The sequence below is a fragment of the Crinia signifera genome, chromosome 4, assembly GCF_055691185.1.
Source record: "Crinia signifera chromosome 4, ASM5569118v1, whole genome shotgun sequence".
Lineage (NCBI taxonomy): Eukaryota > Metazoa > Chordata > Amphibia > Anura > Myobatrachidae > Crinia > Crinia signifera.
Genome location: NC_139220.1, coordinates 321,882,234 through 321,909,941, shown reverse-complemented (window position 1 = coordinate 321,909,941; position 27,708 = coordinate 321,882,234). Strand labels below are relative to the sequence as shown.

Genomic DNA, 27,708 nt, shown 5'->3' with positions numbered 1-27,708 from the left:
TAATATCTATGCACACAGTGCTTCTGGGTGCATTGATATCCCCCTGTGTTACATAAGGGGAAGCCAGTTGTAAGCACCAGTCAGGAATAATAAGGGCAGATATTAAGCCCCCCCAGACACAACAATACCAAAATTGGTTAAAATCAAGTTTGTCTGCTGAACTATAAAACATTTAAATAAAACCTGAGAAATATACTAAAATTTCCAGGAGAATTAACACCTACCAATACCCCCCACTAAAGGGAGAGTGAGCTGGGAATACGGACACCATTAGGGGTGATAAGGGCAGAAATTGGGTTTCAACACCCACTGCAATAAGAAAGAATTCTCACTGGAAGAATTTAACACCTAGACTGTAACATCCTGATACACACTCCATAGATGTGAGTAGTCTGGGATTTGTACCAGACAAAAGAGCTACCAATAGACAATAAATCCTAAAAGCTCAATACTCAATCATAGAAGCTAAAAGCTGTAGTACAGCAATACAATGAATTATAGCTTCTTCTCACATCTTGATCATAGTCAGGGACAACACAGGCTCTGTAATTTTTAATACACTACTTTTTTCACAAATTTTTCTAAAACTATCCCTGTTATATGTGATAACAGTATGTCTTTTTAATTTCTTATTCCACCATGTCTAACTGTTGAATGACCCGGAGTTTCTGTGAATAAAAGAAAAACAAAGGGACATTTTTTAATAAAACTTTATTAAACACTAAAATTGATTATTAAAAGTGCGACAAAAACAGGTGTGCATCGAATCACGCAACCGCTTCTCCTCTCCTTCTTTTCTTGTAAATAAAATCCAGACTGACACCTTTAAATCAAAACTTATTTACACAGAGATGCAGAAGAATTCTTAATTTACATTACAAGATAAGACAAAGGATTCGTGGGTACAAGACACTACAAGTACTGGATATTTTCAAGTACTACGAATCCTCTATGAAAATTCTTCAATCCTCAGCCTTGCAAGAGGCACATTATAAGACGATCCATAGAGCTTTCCTGTCGCAGAGACAGCAAAGCTACTTTGATCCCAATGAGAGGGGAAGATGTCTCAAATGTGGCTATTATTCTGGGTCTCTGTTTCATAACTTCTGGGCCTGTGGACACATAAAAAAGTTTTGGTTCAAGATTATACACTATATAGAATTTTTTTTTACCCTAAAAGTTACACTCCATCCCATACCAGTAATATTCTTAAACTTTGACACATAGCAGTTAAGTAATAGCCAATGACATCTCATACCATTTCTGACAGTACTCTTTACAGCGGCAAAAAAGGCCATATTGAAGTCTTGGATCACCAGCCATAAACCAAACTTAACGGACGTGGAAGAATTATTAAATAGCTGTATGACTTTCGACAGGTATAACAATATACAATCCACTCAATCGCTAACTAAGTCCTTCTTGAGGAAATGGGAACCATACATCAGAACTAAAACCTTGGTCACCCAAAATAAAACTCTAGAATCCCTAGACCGACACCCAGTTACAGAATGATTAGATTTACCGAAATTGCTATGATCTAGGAGGACAACACAGAGATACTCTAGAAATAAGGTACTAACTGATATGCTGTTTTACTTTGTTCATACTTTAAGGCAGTGGTTCCCAAACTTTTGTGGATCACGGCACCCTAGAGTATCAGATTTTTTTCCATGGCACCCCTTGGGAAAAAGTTTGATACCAAGAACTACAGAAAAAAATATTAAATTAAGTTGCGCTTATATGTCCTCCTTAGGTCCAGTTATGTGGTGAGGAACAGGATTCACTTCTGTTTATCCACATATGTTATAATTGGAAGTCACAAGTACTGATTTTCCTCATTACATTGACCATATATAATTTGAATGTCCTGGACCACCAACCCAGGGCACCCCTGCAAGTGCTCCGCGGCACCCCTGGGAGCCACGGCACACAGTTTGGGAACCACTGCTTTAAGGGCTATATCCTCTATTCAGAGAAACACGCAATATTCAGCATAAAACTTCCCGAACCTGCAATCACATATGATATTCTCTCAGCTGATATACCTTTTGCACTTAGACAAGTGGTTCAATATGATGATATAGACTGCAATATCTCCTGTTATTCAATTGAGATTTCTGACCCCCTCTTTTCCCTCTTCCACGACCCCCACCCTTTAGTATTAATTTTCTTGTTGAAGCTAAATTTTATTCAAGAACTAGTCAGCCAATTTACTATTTCAAATATGGTATGAAGACTAGAGGTTGAGTTATGGAAGGCCACTGAGAACGGTGTATGACCAGGAAGCCAGCAGGCTGGCAAATTGTTATCCCTTCCTTACAACATTTATTAATTTTATATATGCTATCACTCATCCCCACTCAAGCTATCAAACTATTGACTGTTGATTCATTATTACAAATGTGAAATGTATGTTATGATTTAATGTAAAACCAAATACAGGTCGAGTATCCCGTATCCGAATATCCGTTATCCGAATTATTCCGAAATACGGACATTCCAGAAAGTGAAAAAAAAATATTTTTTTGCTAAAAACTCACTGGGGACATTTGTAACAGCACTACTGAGGACATCATATGTAACTGGCACTATATATGTACAAGAAAATGATTGCTTGGCATTCAAATTCAGTGCTGAGATAGTACACACATTTTGTTTCACGTTTTGAAACCTTGTTTTTTGAACAAATAAAATATATTTGTGTGTATTTTATGTGGTAATAAAATATATTTGTGTGTATATTATGTGTTTATACAGCATAAATGCAAGATACTTCAAAATACATCATTAAAATATTAAAATATTCCGAAATACGGAATAATCCGTTATCCAAAATTCTCCTGGTCCCGAGCATTTTGGATACGGGATACTCAACCTGTAAAAATATTTTACAAAAAAGTAATTATGAAAAAGTAATAAGCAGATAAGTGAATACTTGTTTTCATGTACATAGACACATTTCAGCATGTAAACATGTCTGATATTCCTGTGCCCAGCTCAAAGCACAACTGCCTATCTGCTATATCTGTGTCCAACTCAAAGCACTCCTGCAGTCATAAGCACATCTGCTATTCTTGTGTCAAAGCTCAAAGCACTCCCGTAGTCAAAAGCACGCCTACTATTCCCATGTCCAGCTCAACATATTGTTGTAATCATAAGCATATCTGCTATTCCTCTGTGCAGCCACAAAGGCTCTAGCTGCAAAAGCACATCTGCTGTTCGTGTATACATCTACAAGCATTGCTTCTGCTCAACCTTTGTAATTACTGCTGACGCGCCAGATTCAGAGCCTGGCAGTGTAATTACAGGCAGGGAGGAGACGCTTGTCCTGCAGAATCTGGAAGCATGGCTGCATCTGCAGTAGTGTCGATGGGGCTGTGTGACTGACAGAGGTGGCACTGTACATGCACAATCCGGGGCAGCCATACTGCTGGATACCGTAACAAGCAGCTTCACCTCCCTCCCAGTAATTACACTGCCAGACCCCAAACCAAGCATAGCAGCAGTGATTACACATAAAACAAATGATGAAACAAATGATGAAACAAATACATTTTAGAGGATGCAGTGGGGTCCAACAACCCCTATCCCCTTCACCTTGTATAGTTAGACGGTCTGGCCATGTCTATGTCACCTCCCGCCCACGCACCGATATGGTGCTGTCTATCAGCCCATATTTACCCCATATGGTGCTGTCCCATCTATATGGGCCATGCCCTCTCCCTTCCCTACCCCCATATGATGTCTGGCAGCACTGATGAACAGATTAACAAAGTTCCCATATGGTACATTATCCGTCGGTCCACCCATGCCCTCATTTGTCTATCTCCTTGTCTATGCTTTCACTGCCGCCCTGTAGTCAAGTAGTGTTCTATCCGGTGTGATCCTTCTCTCTCTTGCTCCTTTCTTTTTCTCCCTGACACCGTCACTCTTTCATTCTCTTTTTCCATGAATACCCTTTATTTCTCACATTGCCCCTCTCTGCTGCTTCTAAGGGGCATTGTAGCATCAAAGCCTAGGAGTCAGGGGGAGGGGGGCTTTACAGATTTTGCTATGGGGCCCAGAAAGGTTGAATTTCTCCCCTGCCTGTAATCCGGAACTCATAGATCTGCCTGTCAGAAACACAATCCCAGTACTGAGAGGAGCTCCAGGAACTCTATAATGGATAATCAGTGTTTCCTTCTACTATCCCCAGCACAACAGCTGTAAAGTACAGACCCCGGTACTGTCAAAGTCGGACTGCATCTACACTGCGCTAGCATTTCATGGCCGCCATTTTCTTTCGCATATTTAAGCAAAGAGCATACAGAGGCGAGTAGGAGAATTGTGTGAAAGTAGTGGCAGCTATACTAATACACAGATTCATACTCCACATTCCTAAATAATAAAATATAGTTATATGGTACAATATCGCAACACATTAACACAGTATTAAGAATAATACACAATTTTCCCTTGTCATGTTCAGTATCTGTGTAATAAGTGTTAGTTTTGAAAATGCAGCATATATCATTCAGAAATTATGGACATTACATACAATAATTATACATTGCCATGAGGAATGAGTAACAGAAGGAATCCAGTTGAAACCAGTTGCACAGCAGGGACCGCAAGACATGATGACGAAGCCTTGAGGAAAGACCCAGCTGTGCATCCTTACTGTACCAAATAAGGAGAGGCGAATTCTGACCTCTTGACCAATTTAGAACTTTATTGTATCCCATTGTCAGGACCCTATATATTGCTGCGCCCGGGCTAAGGACCTTAATCTTTACTGCACTTAGACGGATATAGATCCCTGGTCCGGGGTGGCTCTTGTGAGTGAGAGACGGTAACTGTACTCTATGTATTGTGTAGTTTGTATTGTAGGTGATTGAACTTGCATTTTTTCCCCCCTTTTTGTTATTATTGTTACATTGTATAAAGATTGTATACTGTGTAATCTCTTTATATTTTGTTTCCCCTTTGTGTCCATTAGGGACTAAATACATGAATAAGGACTTTGTTCCCCTACTGAATTCTCGTTTAATTTATTTGCAATAAGCGGTAGTGTTTACAGAAACAATCCATGGTATATTGAAAGTGTGTGTAAGTACTTTGTACAGGTAAAGATCCCACTATAAGGGTATCGGTGTAGCGTGAGATACGCTGATAAGGTACACTACGTGGCGCTACGCATTTGTATGCCCATAGTTAGGAATAAAAGGTAAAAGTTTGCGGACACATTACGTAAACTGTGAAACTTGCTTATTTTCCATCGGATTGAATATATATGGATTTTCATAGTACCGGCACCAGCAGAACAGCTGTATATTACAAAGCTCGGTACCGGCACCAGCAGAACAGCTGTATATTACAGAGATTAGTACAGACACCAGCATAACAGCTGTATATTACAGAGCTCAGTACCGGCACCAGCAGAGCAGCTGTATATTAGAGATCAGTACCGGCACCAGCAGAACAGCTGTATATTACAGAGCTCAGTACCGGCACCAGCAGAACAGCTGTATATTACAGAGCTCAATACAGGCATCAGCAGAACAGCTGTATATTACAGAGCTCAGTATCTCCACCAGCAGAACAGCTGTATATTACAGAGCTCAATACCGGCAGCAGCAGAACAGCTGTATATTACAGAGCTCAGTACCGGCACCAGCATAACAGCTGTATATTACAGAGCTCAGTACAGGCATCAGCAGAACATCTGTATATTACAGAGCTCAGTACCGGCACCAGCAGAACAGCTGTATTTTACACAGCTCAGTACCGGCACCAGCAGAACAGCTGTATATTACAGAGCTCAGTACTGGCAACAGCAGAGCAGCTGTATATTACAGAGCTCAGTACCAGCAGAACAGCTGTATATTACAGCGCTCAGCACTGCCCCAGCAGAACAGCTGTAAATTAAAGAGCGCAGTACCGACACCAGCAGAACAGCTGTATATTACAGAGCTCAGTACCAGCACAACAGCTGTAAATTATAGAACTCAGTACCGGCAGCCCCATCACCAATGTCTGTTATACTGCAGCTCTAGTTCCTAACCGAGAGATCGTCCCAGGGAGAAAGTGCCCCTAAATCCACTTGTCAGACCGCTCCTGTCTTTATCAGGACTGATTTATGTAAAACAATTCTTACACATATTGAATGCATATTGTGGTGTTACAAGTTACCTTACTTATATATGAAATATGCTCCATTCAGGCCCTCAGTGTGACTCAAAAGATTAATAAGTCTTGTCTTTGTAGTAACACTACCTGCATTCACAGCATTTTTAGCTTCTCTCCTGTGTGACTCCTCTGATGTAGGACAAGATCTTACTTCTGGGAAAAACATTTGTTGCATTCAGAACATTTATATGGCTTCTCTCCTGTGTGACTCTGATGTTGGACAAGATTTGACTTCTGGGAAAACCATTGGCCGCATTCAGAACATTTATATGGTTTCTCTCCTGTGTGACTCCTCTGATGTATGAGAAGCTGTGATTTACATGTAAAGCCTTTGTCACACTCAGAGCACACATGTGGTTTCTCTCCAGCAGAACAGCTGTATATTACAGAGGTCAGTACCGGCATCAGCAGAACAGCTGTATATCACAGAGCTCAGCACCTGCAGTACAGCTGTATATTACAGAGCTCAGTACCGGCACCAACAGAACAGCTGTATATTACAGAGATTAGTACTGGCACCAGTAAAACAGCTGTATATTACATAGCTCAGTACTGGCACCAGCAGAACAGCTGTATATTACAGAGCTCAGTACTGGCACCAGCAGAACAGCTGTATATTACAGAGCTCAGTACCGGCACCAGCAGAACAGCAGTATATTACACATCTCAGTACTGGTACCAGCAGAACAGCTCTATATTACAGAGTTCAGCACCAGCAGAACAGCTGTATATTACAGAGCTCAGTACCGGCACCAGCAGTACAGCTGTATATTACAGAGCTCAGTACCAGCATCAGCAGAACAGCTGTATATTACAGAGCTCAGTACCGACATAAGCAGAACAGCTCACATCTCAGTACCGGCACCAGTAGAACAGCTGTATATTACATAGCTCAGTACCGCTGTATATTACAGATCTCAGTACCGGTACCAGCAGAACAGCTGTATATTACAGATCTCAGTTCCGGTACGAGCAGAACAGCTATATATTACAGATCTCATTACCGGCACCGGTAGAACAGCGGTAAATTACAGTACAAGCAGCCCCATCACCTCTGTCTGTAGTTATACTGCAGTTCTAGTTCCTAAGAAAGAGACCTTCCCTAAGAAAGAGACCGTCCCTAAGAAAATGCCCCCAAGTCAACTTGTCATACCGCTCCTGTCTCGATCAGGACGGATTTTAAAAAACACTTGTCAAAGTAAAAATTGTATTCATAGAATGCATATTGTGGTGATCCATGTTCTTTTACTTATGAAACCCGCTGCATTCAGGCCCTCACAGCAAGTCCAGTGATCAGTATGGTCTTTCTAGTAACACTCTACCTGCATTCATAGCAATTTTATTTTCTCTTCTGTGTGACTCCTCTGATGTCGGGCAAGGTGTGATTTCTGGGAAAAACATTTGCTGCATTCAGAACATTTATATGGCTTCTCTCCTGTGTGACTTCTCTGATGTTGGACAAGATTTGACTTGTGGGAAAAATATTTGCTGCATTGAGAACATTTATATGGTTTCTCTCCTGTGTGACTCCTCTGATGTATAACAAGATCTGACTTCTGAGAAAAACATTTGCTGCATTCAGAACATTTATATGGCTTCTCTCCTGTGTGACTCCTCTGATGTATAACAAGATCTGACTTCTGAGAAAAACATTTGCTGCATTCAGAACATTTATATGGCTTCTCTCCTGTGTGACTCCTCTGATGTTGGACAAGTTCGGACTTCTGGGGAAAACATTTGCTGCATTCAGAACATGTAAATGGTTTCTCTCCTGTGTGCCTCCTCTGATGTATGAGAAGCTGTGATTTACATGTAAAGCCTTTGTCACACTCAGAGCACACATGTGGTTTCTCTCCTGTGAGGCTCATCATGTATGAGGTGAGAAACAAATTACAGTAGTTGCTGAAGGTTTATTCTATCCAGAAAATGATGTCCCTTTCCACGTACTCTTAATTTAAATCCTGCTCCTTATGTGCCCTGTAAGAAAGTTAATATATAAAAGCATAATGGTTACCAGGATAACATTACTTTTATTGTATAAGACATATATTTATACACAATAACAAGTATCAGTCACTGATTATATATTCGTGTACAGATGTGTCCACATACATCCAGCCTCCTTGTGCGTTAAACAGTCCTTCTAGTCCTGCCATGCTATAGCGGGATTGTAAGAGCCGAGCATCTTTTTATTAAATTCTTTGCAAAGCGCTAGGGGCATGATCTTGCCAGCGTGCGAGTAAACAGGCCTGGCCAACCTGTGGCTCTCCAGATGTTGTGAAACTATAAACCCCATCATGCCTTGCCACAGTTTTGCTATAAGGGAGTGTTAAAACTGTGGCAAGGCATGCTGGGATTTGTAGTTTCACAACATCTGGAGAGCCACAGGTTGGCCTGTCCTGGAGTAGAAGCAAGAGCTCCCTGGCTGATATTCCCATCCTAATAGCTGCAGGGCGGGAAGCACAGACAGACATCGACGTGAGGGGAAAGCAGACAATACCTGCACCCGCTGCTGTGTAACGCTCCCCCGAGCTGCCACGCAAAGGAGCCGAGGGCCCATTGGTCATCTCTGAGGATTCATGAGCACATTGCTTACCAGCCAGCAGGAACATTAATTCTGTAAGGGCTATTTCACACGCTCCGGCTCCTGCCAGGCAGCGAAACCCCATGCCACACACAGTAGTTAATGGACACGATTGTGTCCATTCACATGGGACGGCCACGGCTGCAACCGGATCCCACCACTGGAAGGGACGGCAGCCGGGCTGTGGCCATCCCCACCAATGAAAACTTCTGAGTGCGGCTCAGCTTCTTTGCCGTGCAGGGTTTCGCCACCTGGCAGGAGCCGGAGCATGTAAAATAGCCCAAAGGAGCTAGGTGGTCGTGCCAGCAGGAGACAGCGTCAGACGCCTGGAAGTAGTGGGCTGTTGTAGTCCGCAGGAGAAGGTGTTATTACCAAGAGGCTGCTGCGGGGCATAAGTCGCGTCTTTACCTGCACCTTTAGGTACTTGTGTATTATCTGGGCGCCCGATTTTTCATTGCATGCCACTACTTAAGGTATGCGATGCGATTTTTCATTGTAAAGACCCAATTTTTTATTGTATAGACAGCCATGGGTGATTTCATACCCCCAGTATCCAGCTAAGCATGGAGCTGATTATATATAGTGTGGCGAGCGCAGCGAGCCACCAAGCCCAAAGCGTGGCGAGCCGCACGAGGGGTTGCGGATTACTTTACATGTATTCTGCGTCCGTTCGCCACGCTTCAGGCTCGGTGGCTCGCTGCGCTCACCACAGTATATGAAATCGACTCCGTGCGTAGTTGGATAGTGGGGGTATGAAATCACCCATGGGTGACTATACAATTAAAAATCTGGTCTTTACAATGAAAAATCGCATTGCATGAATTGTATGCCACTATATTGCATGCGATGCAATACAATGACAAAATCGGGTTCCCAGATATTACACAAGTACCCACCTTTATTCTTAAACTGCATAGTCAGTGTTTTTTGTCAGCGGATAAGATCAGTTCAGTGTTGAGGGCTAGAGGGCTGTGTTGTACCATCTGGACAGAGCGGGACATTGTATTTGTTGCCAAGGGAGATTGCCAGCGAGATTGTGCTGGCTCCTGAAGCCCTTCATGGATCTAAACTGTAGAATTCAGCTTGCCATTAAAATAGAACTGTATAACGCAGCTGTAGCATCATAGTACAGAAGTGTAATAATGACATTTTTTTGTGTGTGTGTGGAGACACCAGCACCGCAATTGGCAGTTATACTGGGGAAAATTTAGCAATACTACAGCCGCAGCCCAGCTAGAAAGATATGCCTGCGCACAAGCCAGAAACAATTAACAAACACCCTCGTCCCCACCACATACCACCCCCTCCAAGGGCAATAGCCCACGAGGACCCCTGAAATTACACTTCAGCAGGTTCTAGAGGCCATAACCAGCACCGAGCTCTGCAAGGCTGGACGGAGCCGGGCACCACACCCATGGTGTACAGTACAGAGGGAGGTAAGTTATTGTAATATGTAATTTGTATGTATGTATAAATATCTGGCAGTGTGATATGTTTTTAGCCCTGAGTAAGTGGACACGGTCCACGAAACTTTGGCATTAAAGAAATAGTTTTTCATGTTCATTCACCTTATCAGTCTCCTGAGTGCCTTCTATATTGTTTGCAATGTGTGTGTGTGTGTAATATATATATATATATATATATATATATATATATATATATATATAATATATATATATATATTTAGTTTAACGATGAAGTAGCGGCACTCAGAAGTCTTTGCAGAGATACAAACAAGTTTATTCCAACATGTTTCGAGTCCATCCACTCGTCATCGGGGAATAACCACACAGTGCAAATAAACGAACTTAAATAGCATAAAGAACACACCCTCTCCAATCAATAAACCACCTGAGCTTTAACACCTCCACGTCAGCACACTTGCAGCTGTTAGGACAACATGCAGGAGCACAGGCGCTTCCAGGGGTCAGAGCCCGGCAGCCAAAAAACATACATAAAAAATTAACATAATGTTACAATACAATTACATAGAGGAGTCACGACGGCGTGCACGTGAGGGAGGTGAATGTGCTCTCCGGCGTCTATGGTTTCCAGCCGTGAGACTCTCTCCCATCTCCCCCACTAAACTGACCCGAGTAGCAGGCTGACCTGGTGAGCAAGCTGAGGGGCCAGGGTGTAGCAGAAAGGGATTGTACCTTCCGAAGATTGGCGGCGGTGGCAGCCCGCGTGTGTGCAGGTGTGAGGCAGTGACGCGCTGGAAGCGCGCGGCTTCAGGAGAAGAGGACTGCACGTGGAGTCCGGCGTGGGGAGTGGAGGAGGCAAAGCGGGCGGCCAGATACAGTAATCCACACCTAACGGAGGTACCGATATCAGCCCAGCATGGCGGCAAAGTCTGCAGTAATTGGAGGTGATTGTTCGATTGAAGTGATGATGTGGTGAAACATATTCTGCAAACAAGTCCTAACAAGCAAGCTACAGGAGCGGGGAGTTGCTTAGCGTTACAACCCGGTGAAGCACAGTGGGACATTCGTTTGTGCTGAATAAGTCTACACACACTTAAATGGAATAATTCCTGCAAATATTCCTAAACAAGTAAGCTACAGGAGTGGTGAGTCATTTATGGTTACAACCCAGGTGAAGTACAGTGGGACATTTGTTTTTGCTGAATAAGTCCACACACATTTAATGGATCATTGTAAAAAAAAAAACAACATTAATAACTGTCTGTTGGGCACAAATAAGCTCTGCTCATATGAGGCTAAACCGTTGTTATAAAAGAGACTGTATCTAAGGCTTTGCTGTAGGACTGCATAAACAACGTGGAGGGAACTGGTATAAGTTTGAATAAAGTGTATTAGTGTGTGTGGTGAAGACAGCATTGCATAAGAAATTGTAGGTGCAATTATATTGCTAGAAAAGCAGGAAGCCACCACTTGCTGATCTTAATGGGTAAATCCACCCAAAATACAGCCGCAGCTCGGCTTGAGAAATATGCCCGTACTCAAGCACAGGGCCCTCCACCATCACGTGACAGTACCCCCCACTCCACTCCTACAAAGAGTAATACCCCTCCACAACAGCAAGATATAACATTAGCACAAGTATTGGAGGCGATTAGTGCATCGGAAACCAGGTTATCGGGTCAAATCGATAAGGTCCAATCAGACATTATGCTCATCCGGGACGATGTACAAAAAATTCGTACTAGAGTAACCGAAACGGAGTCTAGAATTTCTGGGGTGGAGGATAATTTGGTTCCTATGCAGGCACAAATTAAAATCATGGCCGAGAAAATGCAAGAAATGCGCAATAAACTGTCCGACATGGAGGGGCGCTCGCGCCGCAATAATCTACGGTTCGTTGGGCTTGATGAAAAAGTGGAGGGTGATTCGGCAGAAAAGTTTGTAGAGAACTGGCTCAGACAAACATTTGGCCTGGAGGCTCTGTCCCCACAATTTGTGGTGGAGCGTGCCCACCGAGTACCAAATAGAGCTCCGGTACCGGGTGCCCCCCCTCGAACCCTGATAGCAAGAATACTACTGTCGAAGGACAGAGACAGAATCTTGCGACTTGCCCGTGACATGGGAGATCTTAAACATGGAGGGAAAAAAGTCTCGGTCTTCCCGGATCTGCCATATGAGATCCAAAAGGACAGAGCACAATATCGAGAAGTGAAAGCTCGAATGCGAGAATTGAAAATCAACTACTCGATGATTTATCCAGCCAAGCTCCGTGTGGTTACAGACGATGTTATTAAGTTCTTCTATTCTGTACAGGAGGCAGCTGCTTGGCTGGACCAAGCGTATCCGGCCAAGATACAACTGGCTAAAATTTAGCATGAGCAAGAGCAGAATAGTAGCTATAATTATATATTGTGTTAATATATTGTTACAGAGATTCAAGTTATAACATCGTAATCATACCTGTAGAAATGGGTCGGTGGGTGGGGGGATGGGAAAGTTCTCTTATGTAATTCTATCTAAGCCGGAGAGTCACACACGTCTTGTGAGGGCTCTAGTACAAGTTTTTGTTTTCCCTTTGGGTAAGGATATTGGCCCTGGTGGACCAATAGGGAGGGGGGAGTGGAGGTGGGGTATTGGGGTGTCTGAAGTATGCCTAAAAGGGTAGGTGATACAGGGTGGGGGGAGGGTGGGTATGTGTTATATGTTTTGTATAGGTGTGTATTTGGGGGAAAACTGCAGCTATATTGGATGGTAAGGGCCAGATTTCGGCGAGGGGTAATTCTATATATGGGATGTCAACTCCTTCTGTATTCTTCACTAGATAACGCCAATGGTATGTTTTAGGACATGGAATGTTAGAGGCATGGGAGAGAAAATTAAGAGATCTCTGGTTCTCAACCAATGTCGCTTAGCACCAGCTGATGTCATCTGTCTCCAGGAGACACATCTCAGTGGTGATAAGGCAGGTTCATTGCGGCGACCTTGGATGGGAAAGATTTTTCACTCATGCTTTTCATCTTCTGCTCGAGGGGTCTCCGTTATTTTTAAAAAGAAAACTCTGTTTGAGCTGGTTGCCTCAGAGATAGATCCTTTGGGGCGGTATGTCTTTTTGGATGGTCTCTTGGAGACAAATAGATATTGTATCTTAGCGGTTTATGTTCCTCCCCCTTTTACACTGGATATCTTAAGACTGGCTGTTAACTTCGCCGCGGCACGCCCAGACAGCTATGTAGTATGCCTGGGCGACTTTAACGCAATAATGAACATGGGCAAAGATAGATTCACAACTAGAGGTGCCAGTCCTGATAACGAAACAACATTGTCCCATTTTGTATTTGAATATGATTGGGTGGATGTATGGCGGGAAAAGAATCCCAGCAAAAAACAGTTTTCTTTTTTCTCCCCCCCGCATAACACCTTTACTAGGATTGATAATGTCTTTGTTTCTAGAAATTTGACTCCGAGAGTGACCAGTGTGGAGTACCTACCCCGCGGCATCTCGGATCACTCTCCGATTCAAATAATGATCGAATCAGCTAATCCAACCAGTATTAGGCTGTGGAGACTACATCCGAATTGGGTGTCTGTAGTGGGGATGGAGGAGGAATTTAAAATAATGGTGGAGGAGTTCTTTGAACAGAACATTGAAACGGCAAATCCTTCCGTAGTATGGGACTCATTTAAGGCCTATCTACGGGGCCTGTACGTTAAAAAAATCTCATACATTAAAAGTAATTGTCGCGAAAAGGCTGTGAAATTGGAGGCGCAGGTGGAAATGCTTGAAGGGCAATATATCATCGATCAACTAGAAAGCTCTAAAAAAGAATGGTTGAAGGTTCAGCAAGAATGGAGGGCACACCTTCAAACAATGATGACTTATAAAATTAGGATAGACTCACATAAATTTTATGCAAATGTTGATAAACCTAGCAAATACATGGCCTATCTGTCTAAACTCGATAACCCATCAACAATAGTTACTAGAATAGTTCTGGGGGATGGTAAACTGGTTACTTCATCTGCAGATATCTCTGCAGCTTTTTGCGCACATTTCTCCCAGGTATATAAATCCTACCTGACTGCAGACGAAAATCAAATTAAGGCATATCTGGCGGATATCAATATTCCAGTGCTTGGTGAAGAGGATAGTAATAGCTTGGAGGAGCCTTTTTCCATAAGTGAGATAGAGGCAGCGATTGGGGCTCTCTCTGGTGGGAAGGCCCCAGGAGTGGACGGCATCCCAGGTGAGCTCTACAAGACGTTCTCCAGAGCCCTTGCACCACGGTTGCTACAAATGTACAGTAAAATGGAGCTAGAGGGCCAGCTCTCTGACTCAATGTCGGAGGCTATTATCACGGTCATCCCCAAGAGTGGGAAGGATTTGAGCTTGGTTGACTCTTATCGGCCAATCTCCCTGATCACGACTGACGTTAAGATTTTCGCAAAAATTTTGGCGACTAGGTTGAACAGTGTGATGGGGAGGATTGTGCACTCTGACCAGGTGGGCTTTATGAGTGGTAAGTCAACCAATATCAATCTTAGAAGACTTTATATGTTCCTGCAGATGGCCGTGATAAACAATAAAAAAGCAGCAGTGGCCTCATTTGATGCCAATAAGGCATTCGATTCGATTGAATGGCCATTTTTGAGGCAGGTATTAATTACCTTTGGTTTTGGAGAGAAATTTGTCAACTGGATTTTTTTGATGTATAAGGCTCCGCGTGCAAGGGTTCTGGTGAATGGTTACTTGTCAGAGTCATTTCCCCTATTCAGGGGCACGCGACAGGGGTGTCCCCTGTCGCCCCTAATATTCGCACTGGCCATCGAGCCATTGGCATGTAGACTGAGATCTGCGTTGGGGATAGGTGGCCAAACACAGGAGGCTCATAATAACATAATCTCGCTATATGCGGATGACCTACTGGTCGGTATGGTGGATAGGTATAGGTTGTTACCAGTAACTATTGACCTTATAAAGGAGTTTGGAGTTTTCTCTGGATTGACTATAAATTGTAGCAAGTCGCAGTTGTTAATATCTCAAGAGGATGAGAGTGAAATAAGGGGTAACAACTGGGGTATGACTTATGTTACAAAATTGAAGTATCTGGGTATTATAGTCACGATGAATCCCATAGATTATGTTGGAGATAACCTAGACCCCATCATTACTGAGACCAGGCGTAGATGCAAAAACTGGCAGAGGCTCCCGTTAACACTTATTGGTCGTGCGAATCTTATAAAGATGATAATATTGCCTAAACTGTTATATATATTTATTAACTCCCCCATATTAATTAAGGAAAAAAGTTTTCTAATAATTAATCAAGTGATTTCCGCATTCATTTGGAGGCATAAAACACCCCGAATTAGTCTATCTACGCTCTGCAAAGAGAAGAATCAAGGGGGGATATCGTTACCAAACTTTAAAATATACTATTACGCGGCCCAATTGGCCCAGCTGGCTACCTGGTGGAGGGAAGATGAGTACTATCGGGAGCTCAAGGGGTATATGGGGAGAATATGTTCGGGCCACACTCCCTTGCAGGTTCTGCTACTGCAGGGAAATCCGTTAAGAGCCCCCCCCTATATAAAACAAGCACGGTATATATGGAAATGGGCGCATAGGAAAATGGGATATGTAGGTCTAGACCCAGATACAAATATATTTTCAACATCGATATATAGTAAACTAAATGACAGTCAGGGTAGTAGAGTCTGGGGACAATATGGTATACACTCTATTGGGCAAGTATTTGAGGGGCAAGAACTCAAGCAATATACACAGCTGCAGACCGAGTATGACTTGTCAAGGGGCATGTTTTATAGATACCTCCAAATGAGAAATGCAACATCACAGTATTCACGGCATACTTTATTGCTAATTGAGGAATCCCCACTTAAAAGGGCCATTAATATAATGGGGAAGGATAAGCTGGTATCAAAATGTTATAAAAATCTCATGACTGTTGTCCAGAAGGATGATAGTGAGAGGCGCATGCAAAAGTGGCTGGTGAATATACCAGAACTGAACGAGGAAATATGGGGTAATGCCCTCAAAAATATGTGTAAGGCAACGAGCTCACCCAGAATTCACCAGGTTCAATTGAATATTATGTATTACACTTATCTGACCCCGGACAGGATAAATAGATACTCTCATGGGAGTGGGGACAATTGTCCCAAGTGTCGTTTGCCAAAATGTGATTTCTGGCACCTGATTTGGGCATGTGAGTACCTGCAGGAATTTTGGAACGGGGTAGAGGAAGTACTTTCAGATATAGGCCTGAGTGGTTATAAGGTTACACCTTTATCGGCAATACTGGGGGTATGGCCTAGGGATACACCAAAAGGGATTGCTCAGTTTCTGATAAATGTATGTGCAATTGCTAAAGTTACGATCGCGAGAAGTTGGATGGGGAAAAGGGGACCACCAATTCAAGAGTGGATATCCTTGGTAAACAACACGGCTAATCATGAACAGTACCTGTATCTCTCCAGGAAGGCGATAGAAAAATTTAATGATATTTGGGATAGGTGGTATATCTCATCGTATAGTAAAGTAAAAAATCCACACTAATTAATTGGTAGTATGATGGGTGTTCACATAAATACTTAATAAACAATTTAAATATGTATTATAAGGTTTTTTTTTTTTTTCTTTTTTATAAAATGTCACTTTAAAAATAAATGTTCGTCTTTAGGTATTCTATAAAAAAGAAAGTGAAAATGGTGTCCACTAGGTTAGAGATGTCGTGCGGCAATTAAAGTAAAAACTGTAAAATAGTATTGAACTAAGTATAAGGGCAATTCACACATATATATTGACTTAAATATACGGATAAAGCACGTACATAGTTTTATTTTTTTTTATTTTTTTTTTTTTTTTTTTTTTTTTTTTTTTTTGTATAAAGTGTCACTTTAAGAATAAATAGTACAATAGTAATGAACTAAGTATAAGGGTAATTCACACATATATATTGATTTAAATATATGGATAAAGCACGTACATGTTTTCCCCTTTTTTTTTTTTTTTTTTTTCTTTTCTTTTTTTTTTTTTTTTTTGCCTTCTACAATAGGAAAGTAAAAAGGAAATGCACCAAGTTAGAGAAGTTGTGAGACAAGTAAAGTTTTGTTTATTGAGTAGAATCGAATTAAGTATAAAGGTCAATCCACATATATATTGAATTAAATAGATGGGTAAAGCACACATATATATTTGATTGCTATGAACTTAGCGACCACAAATGCCCTGGGAAGGGCCTCACAGGGGGAAGTTAGGATAAAGGAGAATAAAATACTCCCTGGAGAGATATAAGGGACTGCTATAAGTACAAACCCACAAGTTGGGTAAGTACATGAGGTGACAAACTAGCTAGCTGACTATAAGAGAGGATGGCGTACCCCTGAATTTAAAATAATGTATAACTGTTATGTGTATTATATGCAAAAACTCTCAAAAATGTATAACCATTGGACTTGAAGTAGCCCGATAGCCGTGTATAATGTTGGTAGTAGTATTTCTTACCATAAATATATATAATGTATAAAGGATGTACCTTAATCACACCTATGTTTTTATTGTATGTATGTCTTTTGTAGTGTCATGAAATTTATAAAACCTCAATAAAGAAGAATAAATAAAAAAAACAATACAATTACATATAAAAGTATAAAACCAATGCTGAATATCACTAACAGGTAATCATTGTCATAGTAGTCACATAGCACATAATATAGTGTGTGTAAGTTTGAATGGCATAAGACTAAAGGTGCCCATACACTAGTAAGATTTATCTGCAGATCTGGCTGGTTGGAACAAAAACATGGTTATGGATGAGTGACAGTTTGTCAGTTTTCCAGCATTTCCAAGCAAATAGTCAACTGTCATTTGCTCTCATCCATAACCATGTTTTTATTCCAACCAGACAGATCTGCAGATAAATCTGCGTGTGTATGGGCACCTTAAAACTACATATGACAATTTCTAGTAGTGCACAGGTTTCTAGGGGCTCAAATGTATTTATAGAAAACAATGTAAAAACAATGTGAGTCCCCTCGGTGACAAGGTATCAAGTTTTGCTATCCAGTGGCTCTCCAATTGTATTAGGCGCTTGCCTTTATTACCACCTCTAACTAGAGGTGGAATTTGATCAATGAGCTTGGTGCGTAATCTCAATACTGAATGACCCAGCCGGGCACAATGTCATCACACTGGCTGGTCACTGGTACCAGCTTGTAATGCTGTTCTAACTGACAACCAGTGATTAGCCATTCTTTCCCCAAATGTAGTTCGGTTTTTCCCATGTAAATATATCCACATGGGGCAATAAATCAAATATATTACAAACCTAGTGGTACATGTCAATAAATGTTTAATGGAAAATCTTTTGCCACTATAGGGATGTAAAAAAGGATCACCCGATAACAATTGAGTTGCACGTAGTGCAGCAAAAACAACGGTAACAACCATTAGGACGGGTCAAAAAGTTGTTAGGCACCGGCGGTTTCATCAAATCGGTAACGTGTAGTTTAACCAGCGTGTCAAGTAGGTTTCTACCTCTAGAGTACGCAGGCATCAAACGGGTATTCAATAAGCTTGGGAGGTCTTTATCGGTGTTGACAATTAGCCATAGCTTTTTTATATGTTTATTGATAGATGGACTAGATGTGTTATATCGGTTGATCCAAGGGATCACTTTCCCCTGCGCCACCGATTTTTCCTTCTCAGCAATACCTGTCCCGCGAGGGATACTTAACACTTTCTTTTTAGCCAATAGTAAATCATGTAAATTATAGCCTTGTTGCAGAAACCGCACAATCATTTCATCCAAAGCTGTTACAGTGGTATCAAGGTCACTGGTAATTTGTCTCACATGTAACATTTGTGAATAAGGTAATCCGCGTCTAAGAGGCAGCGGATGACAACTGTCATGTGTGAACACAGAATTACGATACGTCTCTTTGATATATAATTTGGTGGAAATTGTCCCTTTATTGGAAGTCAGGTTAACATCCAAAAAATGAATTGACTCTTGGCTCATGGCTACGTGTCCAGTAGAGTTGTGTTGAAGATGTCAGGCAAGGTCTGTTCAGGGCCCAACCAAATTAACAATAAATCGTCTATAAAACGAACATAATTTTACAGATCAGGATTGTGTATGATGGTTTTAAATAAAGCCATTTCTACTGACCACATGAAGGTGTTGGAGTACAATGGGGCCATGGAGGACCCCATCGCACAGCCAGACACCTGAAGGTAGAATTGCCCATTGAAGTAACAATAATTTTTAGTCAATACCAAATTGAGCAGTGATAGAAATAACTTCACCGGAGGACCGACATATAGCCTGTTATCGGTAATTAGTTTCTCCACAGCCTGCATTTCTGCCTGGTGTGGGATGCAGGTGTATAAACTTGTAACATCATCACTACAATAGGTGATGTTCCCATTATTGGTGTTGAAAGTACTCAATTTCCTCAACAAATCATTGGTATCCTTTAGATACGAGGGAATCACCTGCACACATGGGTTTAGCATACTATTCAAAAATACAGAAACAGGCTGGAAAAGGGACCCCCTGGCAGAGATGATAGGCCTGCCAGGAGGATCCACCAGCCGTTTGTGCACTTTTGGAAGAGTATAGAACAATGGCACAATGGGGTGTTCCACAATCAATTATTTTAATAAATCCTGAGAAATATCACCATGTTGGGCTAGATCTGAACTAGATCTAGTTCCCTTTTAAAAAGGATGGTAGGATCATTATCTAAGGGTAAATAGATCGATCTATCATGTAATTGTCTATAGCATTCATCTACATATGAAATGACAGGTTTTATAACTATAGATCCCCCCTTATCTTCCGATCGGATTACAACATCTTTCCGCGATTGCAGATTTTTTAATGCAGCTTTTTCAACAAAAGATAAATTAGAATAATTACATGTGGTAGACATAATATCATCAGGAGCTGATAATAATAACCGAGAAAAAGTCTTTACGTAGGGGAAACTGAAGGAGAGTCAAAAGTAGATCGAGGTGAAAACTTACGTACAGCTGATGGCACGGTAGATACATGTTCAGAGTCCTCATTCTTGCCAAAAAACTCCTAAAGTCGCAAAGATCCATTAAAGAAATGTCTCTACCTGCCATTGAAAAGGGTCATGATGCGTGGTGGGAACAAATGTCAATCCTTTAGATAACACCCCTACTTCAGCCTAGGACAGAGGGGTATCCGAGAGGTTAAAGGTTAAACAGTCTGTTTTTTTTTTGTAGAAGCACGACCTCTCCCTCTGGTTTTGTCTACCCCGCCGCGTCCTCTTCCGGAGGGCAGGGGAACTGGAGGGGTACCGATGTTCCTGATGCAAGCTCCTAAAGGGGCACTGATGGTTGAATGTTGCAGAATCGCTTTGAGACCAATTGGTGTCATTGCATTTATGGTAGCATTGTTTATGTACTTGCTTCTGTCGTATGTTATAGTCACTTCAACGTTGTGGATTGAGCCAAGGATAAACTGAGTTGGACTTATAGTCCATTTGTACCTTACGGCACTTGTCTTTTTTGAACTTAATAAGGTCTTGTGTATAATGCATAATATTCTTCTTGATCTTATCAACCCAGTCTGTGCCCAAGTCAGTCAGCAAGGAAGGTTTTTTATCATTTTAAAACACTTCCAATTTTACACGTACCAAAGCCAGTTCTTTAGCCGACTCCTCGATGACCAGTAGTAGGTCCATAGAACATTTATTTAGTATCCCAATCCACTTTTTTACAAAAGGGAGCACTGTGGCATCCGATGGTCGGTGTATTGCGTACTCGGAAGCCGCGTGGAATTTGCTTCTGTCTATGGTAGTCGGATAATGTTATGCCATGATACAGAAAATCAGTCTCTCTTTTCTTAAGTTGGTACCATTCCTTGTACAAATCAGCACACTCCGGGCTAATCACATAATCCTGTAAAAATCTTGTAAAACGTATGTTGTCAGCTTCCACATCAGAGCACCTGAATCTAAGTGCAAAAATGCCAAATCAGTGTCCACACCTTCAGCCATAGTAGTTCAGTTTAGTCCTTATTGTACAATCCATACAAACTGAGGTGAGATCAGGTTTAGATGGATAAAAGCATATCCCAAATGCAGAGGTAGAAGCTTGGAAGGGCTCATTGATCATATTCCACCTCTAGTTAGAGGTAGTAATAGAGGCAAGCGCCTATTACAATTGGAGAGCCGCTGGATAGCAAAACTTGATACATTGTCACCAAGGGGACTCAAAGAAAAGCTAGGCTTACATTGTTTCCTATAATCTCATTTGAGCCCCTATTTAGAAACCTGTGCACTACTAGAAACTGTCATGTGTAGTTTTAGTCTTATGCCATTCAAACTTACACACACTATATTATGTGCTATGTGACTACTATGACAATGATTACCTGTTGGTGAGATTCAGCATGTTTTCATACGTAATTGTATTGTAACATTATGTTAATTTGTTATGTAAATTTTTATGTATGTTTTTTCACATTTTTTTGCTGCCGGGCTCTGACCCCTGGAAGCGCCTGTGCTCCTGCATGTTGTCCTAACAGCTGCAAGTGTGCCGACGTGAAGGTGTTAAAGCTCAGGTGGTTTATTGATTGGAGAGGGTGTGTTCTTTATGCTATTTAAGTTGGTTTATTTGCACTGTGTGGTTATTCCCTGATGACGAGTGGAAGGACTCACAACATGTTGGAATAAACTTGTTTGTATCGCTGCAAAGACTCGTGAGTGCCACTACTTCATCGTTAAGCTATTTGGAACCACGGTTCGTTGAAGGAACCTGAGCGCTTCACTTGTTTGAAATTGGGAGTGCCGGAGAGCAATATATATTTAGAAATAGCACTCCACAGACTCATAAAACAGGTAAAACTCTGTCCACTCTTAGGAAGTGTAACATCTGCTTTATGAGCAGTTCGGATGGTGTAATGGTTAGCATTCTGCCTCACAGTGCTGAGGTCATGGGTTCGATTCCCACCATGGCCCTAAAGGCCCATACACACACAACGATGTGTCAGTAACGATACATCGTTAACTACCATCTTTCATTTTCACCCTTGAAGTGAAAATGAACGACCTCAGCATTGCAGGTGATCGCTGGTGCACGACGGCTGACAAACGACCACAAACGATGCAGGACTTTTTCTATTGAAAAAACAAACAATGTTAACGACCATAGCCAAATTGACCTGCATGCATTGACGATGTCTATGGTCTTTAACGACCCACGGGTACGCGCATCGTTGGTAGTCGTCCGTCATTCACAGCATAAACAGTAGACGATGTTAAAAGATTCACCTCCTAAACGACCCTGAACTAAGTCGTTCTGGGTTGTTCAGGAGGTGATTTATAATGGGGTCGTTCATCATCATTAAGAAGACATCGTAGTGTGTGTATTGGCCTTAACTGTGCAGAGTTTGTATATTCTCCCCGTGCTTGTGTGGGTTTCCTCCGGATACTCCGGTTTCCTCCCACAATCCAAAAATCTACTGGAAGGTTATTTGGCTCCTAACAAAATTAACCCTAGAATGTCTGTGTGTGCATGTACATGTGGTAGGGGATATAGATTGTAAGCTCCACTGGTAAAATATTCTCTGCAAAGCGCTGCAGAATATGTGTGCCCGGTACTTGTGTAGTACCAGGGCGCCCACTAAGCAGTTTGCTTAGTGGGCTAGTCTGCGTGAAATCACATGTCCCTTTTTAGTGCCGTGCAATGCGATCTTCCTAAGTAATTTATTCACTGCTCTCTCCCCGGGCTTATCGCATCGCATGCCATGGCACCTCACACCTCCGACCTTTTCATACCCCAACTATCCACGTCGGCATATAGTTGATTTTACATAGTGTGGCGAGCGCAGCGAGCCACCGAGCCCGAAATGTGGCGAGCTCCGCGGATTACTTTACATGTAACGAACTTTAAATTTGCTGAATAATTAATCATAAAGATCACACAATTACATTTATACACAGAAATCAAGTGAAACAACAATAATAAAGATAATGAATGAAGAAAAAAAAGAAGACTAATAGAGTCACTATGAAGGCAGTGTCAGAGCATACAGAATGCGGCTAAAGGGATTAGAAGCACCCAGAGTCTTCCTGCACATGAACTCTTCCAAGTACGAATCCAAATGTTTGCCGGAGATGCCTCTTTGGCGCATGTTTCGCAAATTTACATGCCCCCCACAGCCGCTCAATGTTTTGCGTGTGAACCAGACTCTGGATCCACAAAGTTGAACCGATGGTTCGCACGTGCGTGCTCATAACCTGCTTGCTGAAGCTGCTCCGTGTTGTAGGCCCTCCAACAATCCGAATAGATCATCGATCCAGGATCAACGAAATCGTTGATGGCGGCCATCAAAGCAGGCACCAGTCTCCCTGCATAACCCTCCAAAAATCCACTGCTGAGGCAGCATCCTTCCAACATGATTTTTACGCTTCACGAAGAGACATTCATCCACTTCGACCACCATGCCGGAACCACCAATATGCCTATGGGACTGGGAAATCAAGTCCATAGTGCAGGCCTCCCCGCATCAACCCGTTGTACTGCACTGCGGTTTTGTTAGACATGTGCAGTTCCTGGTCACAATACGCCACACTTCATCTCCTCCGCCCAGGAATAGATAAAGCGGACAAGTGTGAGGAAGGGTAAATGGCACCCCGGGAACCAGTGTGCCACTCTGAGGGTCACCTTTTTGCGGCAGGCCTTTGTGTGGTAGCGCCATATGCTTTCCTTCAGGGATAGCCGCATCGGGTGCCCGTTGACACAATTCTGCGTGACCGGCAGCGACTGGTGGCACTGGAAAAAAGATTACAGCCTCCTCTTCTGTATTTGGCAAGGTGAACATTGTGACTGATTCACCTGCCATCACTGTAACCTCAGTCGCATTATCAGCTCTCCCTAATGCAGCCATCACTGTCAGTTATTCACCTCAGACTGAATCTGACAGGGACCGGGAACACTTACGCAAGTTCTGAGTGACTAAGCTATTTGCGCAGCCTACGCCTATTCAGAAAGCACAGCTACGCTAACCGCCAAACGTCCATACCATATTAACTACTGAGATCGCACTGCACTAAAACGGGCTGTGCGATGTGATTTCCTTACGTATGTTAATTGGGCGCCCTGGTACTACACAAGTACCGTGTGCACTGTATAAGAAACTGTTATTAAATTAATGAGTCTGTGGAGTTCTACTTCTAAAATCAGCATTATTTTGGGCTGATGCAAAAATCCCAAAGGAGGCACCCCAGCAAGATATGCGAATGCTGGACTATCTGCTTAGATATAAAGAGAGACACATTATATTTATATCTATATAGATATATATATATCTATATATATATATATATATAGCGGGTTTCCGACACTCCAAAAGTAGTCAGATTAAGCAGGTAAAAGCATCAATTTATTTGCAATGTTTCAATGAGACATTGTTCTCAGGCTTAAAGTTCTGATGACAATGTCTCGGTGACATTGAAACGTTGCAAATAAATGGATACTTTTACCTGCTTAATCTGACTACTTTTGGAGTGCCGCACACCCGATGTGTATATCTATTTATTCTCTGTGAAAGCACCCAGTCTACTACAAACTACATTAGGCTGTGCCGGGCTACGCTGTGTGTGTGTGTGTGTGTGTGTGTGTGTGTGTGTGTGTGTGTGTGTGTGTGTGTGTGTGTGTGTGTGTGTGTGTGTATGTATGTATGTATGTATGTATGTATGTATGTATGTATGTATGTATATATATATATATATATATATATATACACACACACTTCAGTTGGGAGGTGCGGCACTCACAGCATAAAAGAAGACGCAGTACACTTGATCAGGTGCAACGTTTCAATGTCCTTTATTTGGACATTTTCGTCAGGCATGTAAGACATCAAACGCATACAGATATATATACATCACCGTGTGAACGTGATCCAGCGTGACTCATGTCGCTGGAAGATGACGTCAGTCCCGTAAGACTGCGTGCTACCATCACCATGGATACAAAAAGTAACAAAACACGTACATACTTTTTGTATCCATGGTGATGGTAGCACGCAGTCTTACGGGACTGACATCATCTTCCAGCGACATGAGTCACGCTGGATCACATTCACACGGTGATGTATATATATCTGTATGCGTTTAATGTCTTACATGCCTGACGAAAATGTCCAAATAAAGGACATTGAAACGTTGCACCTGATCAAGTGTACTGCGTCTTCTTTTATGCTGTGAGTGCCGCACCTCCCAAATGAAGTATCTACTACCCCAGTGAGGGCACCCAGCCAAGCACCGTATCTACAAGCGCTGCGGCGCGTTCGTGAGTGCCGGTCTTCTGCTACATATATATATAACATATATATATATATATATATATATATATATATATATATAGAGAGAGAGAGAGAGAGAGAGAGAGAGAGAGATAGAGAGATAGATATATAGATATATAGATAGATAGAGAACTATAACAGGGCTAACAACACTGTAATAGCGCTACTTAGCATTTTTCAATGGCTGTCTCTGCTGCAAGGATCTCTTCTCATCCAACCACATGGCTGACGAATGCCTTGTAATGAATAATGGAGATTTCTCAAATGTAGGGAGAAGAAAGAAGCTGTAAAAATTCGCCCACAATGTTCTGGTCCTGCTCTGCGTAAGCTTCGTCCCTAGTGGCATAGCTAGGACTCTGCAGCCTCAGTGGTGGAGGGGGAGAAGGTGCAGGTTCACGTGCCAGCAGCAAGAGAGATGCAGGAGCCAATAAGGATACCCTTCTCTGCCTCCAAGGTGGAGCGCTCCCTGGCTGTCTGTGTAAGCACTCAGTCAGTGACACTGTGTCCTCACACAGCCAGCCAGAAAGCACTGCCCCCTCCCATGCCGCGCTGCTGTCTTTTCTGGGCTCCCTGTGGCTTGACTAGCTGGATGACAGGGTTGTCCAGTGGTGGACTGGGCAGGGGGAGGCCAGGAGGAATGAAGAGTGCTCTCCTGGCTGCTCTGAACCTCTGACACCTGCCCAGCATGTCCTCAGATGCAGAGGATTATGGGCTGGAGCAGCAGGTGACTGACCCTCTCAGTGACTGCTGATTGGGGGCTGCGCACATGACTGCAGCTGGGTCATGTAACAGTTTCTGGAGACTGGGGATTGGAGCTTGCAGGTACTTTCAGGAACCATCCAAACCAGGTTTGTGACAGTTTGCCTTTTCATGTCCATTTCAGCCGCTAACACTCCCCCCATGGCCTTTACAATCCTTATAGTCGGACCTTACTCAGACTTGCAGTATTATGGCGGCTTGCGAGACCAACAAAACCGAGTTTGCAATGCAGTCCTTGATGTCACCACACTGGGGAAACACGTCCCCATTTCCTGATTACCTTCACCACACCCAAGGCTCTGCCCGTCAATCAGGTAGAGGTATATGCAATCACAGTACCCGTCATACACATGTGCAGTATCCCCAACATTGGAAACTGTGCAATTGTCCTGAGGATTGGATAAGTTTATATAAACTGGAGAGAGTTGGGAGCCATGTTATCCACATGACTCCATTTTGTGTTGTGCCCATGAAGCAGGATTCAGTGTAACTAATTAGAACCACAAGATATAGTTTTATATTGGAAAATAAACATGTATTAAGAGTGTAGACCAGTGGTTCCTAAAGGGGTGCCTTGGATTGGTGGTCTAAGACAAATTCATAATAGTTATAGGCAAAAGCAGAGTTGGTGGCAGCCAATCATGAAATATGTGGGCAAACCAAAGCTTATCTGGTTCCTCACTACATAATTGATCCTAAGGATAACATATAAACACAATTTACTTAATTTTATATATTTTCTAACATGATCAACAAGAAACTTTTGACCTAGGGGTGCCGTGAAAAATATTCTGATATTCTAGGGCGCCGTGGTTCAAAAAGGTTTGGGAACCACTGGTGTAGACTAATTATATTCCAGAGCTGTTCATTGTTACAATTACTCTTTCCCAAGGCCAATGAATATAATTGTAGTCTATAAATAATGACTTCTTGTTATTATTATTATTATTGGTTGTTCCATTTTTTAAATGTAGTTATTTTGCTCAGTAATAATTTGGGCAATACTGCCCCATGCTGCTTGGAGTTTATAATTTATAGGTAATGCTTAAACATTATTCACACGTGTAGCATGAAAATAGGTACAGTCTGAGTATCCCTTATCCAAATATCCATTATCCAAATTATTCCGAAAACCATACATTCCAGAAAGTGGAAAAAAAAAACATTTTCTTGCTAAAAACACTGGGGACATTTGTACCAGCACTACTGCAGACATGATATGTGACTAGCACGACTGCAAGATACATCATTGAAAATAGGATTTTATTACCTACCGGTAAATCTTTTTCTTGGGAGTCCATATGGGATATTGGAGATTCGTCAGAACGTATGTGAGAAGAGAGGTATCCGCAGGAGACAGGCACATAAAAGCTCTTTGACTGGGTGTACTGGCTCCTCCCCTCTA

The 27,708-nt window shown here is 42.2% G+C and overlaps 1 protein-coding gene across 1 annotated transcript; it reads right to left on the bottom strand.

Moving 5' to 3' along the window:
- Positions 1-852: 852 nt before the first annotated feature.
- Positions 853-27,708, bottom strand: LOC146072856 (uncharacterized). The gene is made up of 3 exons (XM_083180043.1): positions 27,578-27,708; positions 7,494-8,148; positions 853-1,112 (listed from the first exon to the last, which is right to left on the bottom strand). Exon 2 carries the CDS (start codon positions 8,040-8,042, stop codon positions 7,500-7,502), a length of 543 nt encoding a protein of 180 aa, XP_083036169.1. The 5' UTR covers positions 8,043-8,148; positions 27,578-27,708; the 3' UTR covers positions 853-1,112; positions 7,494-7,499.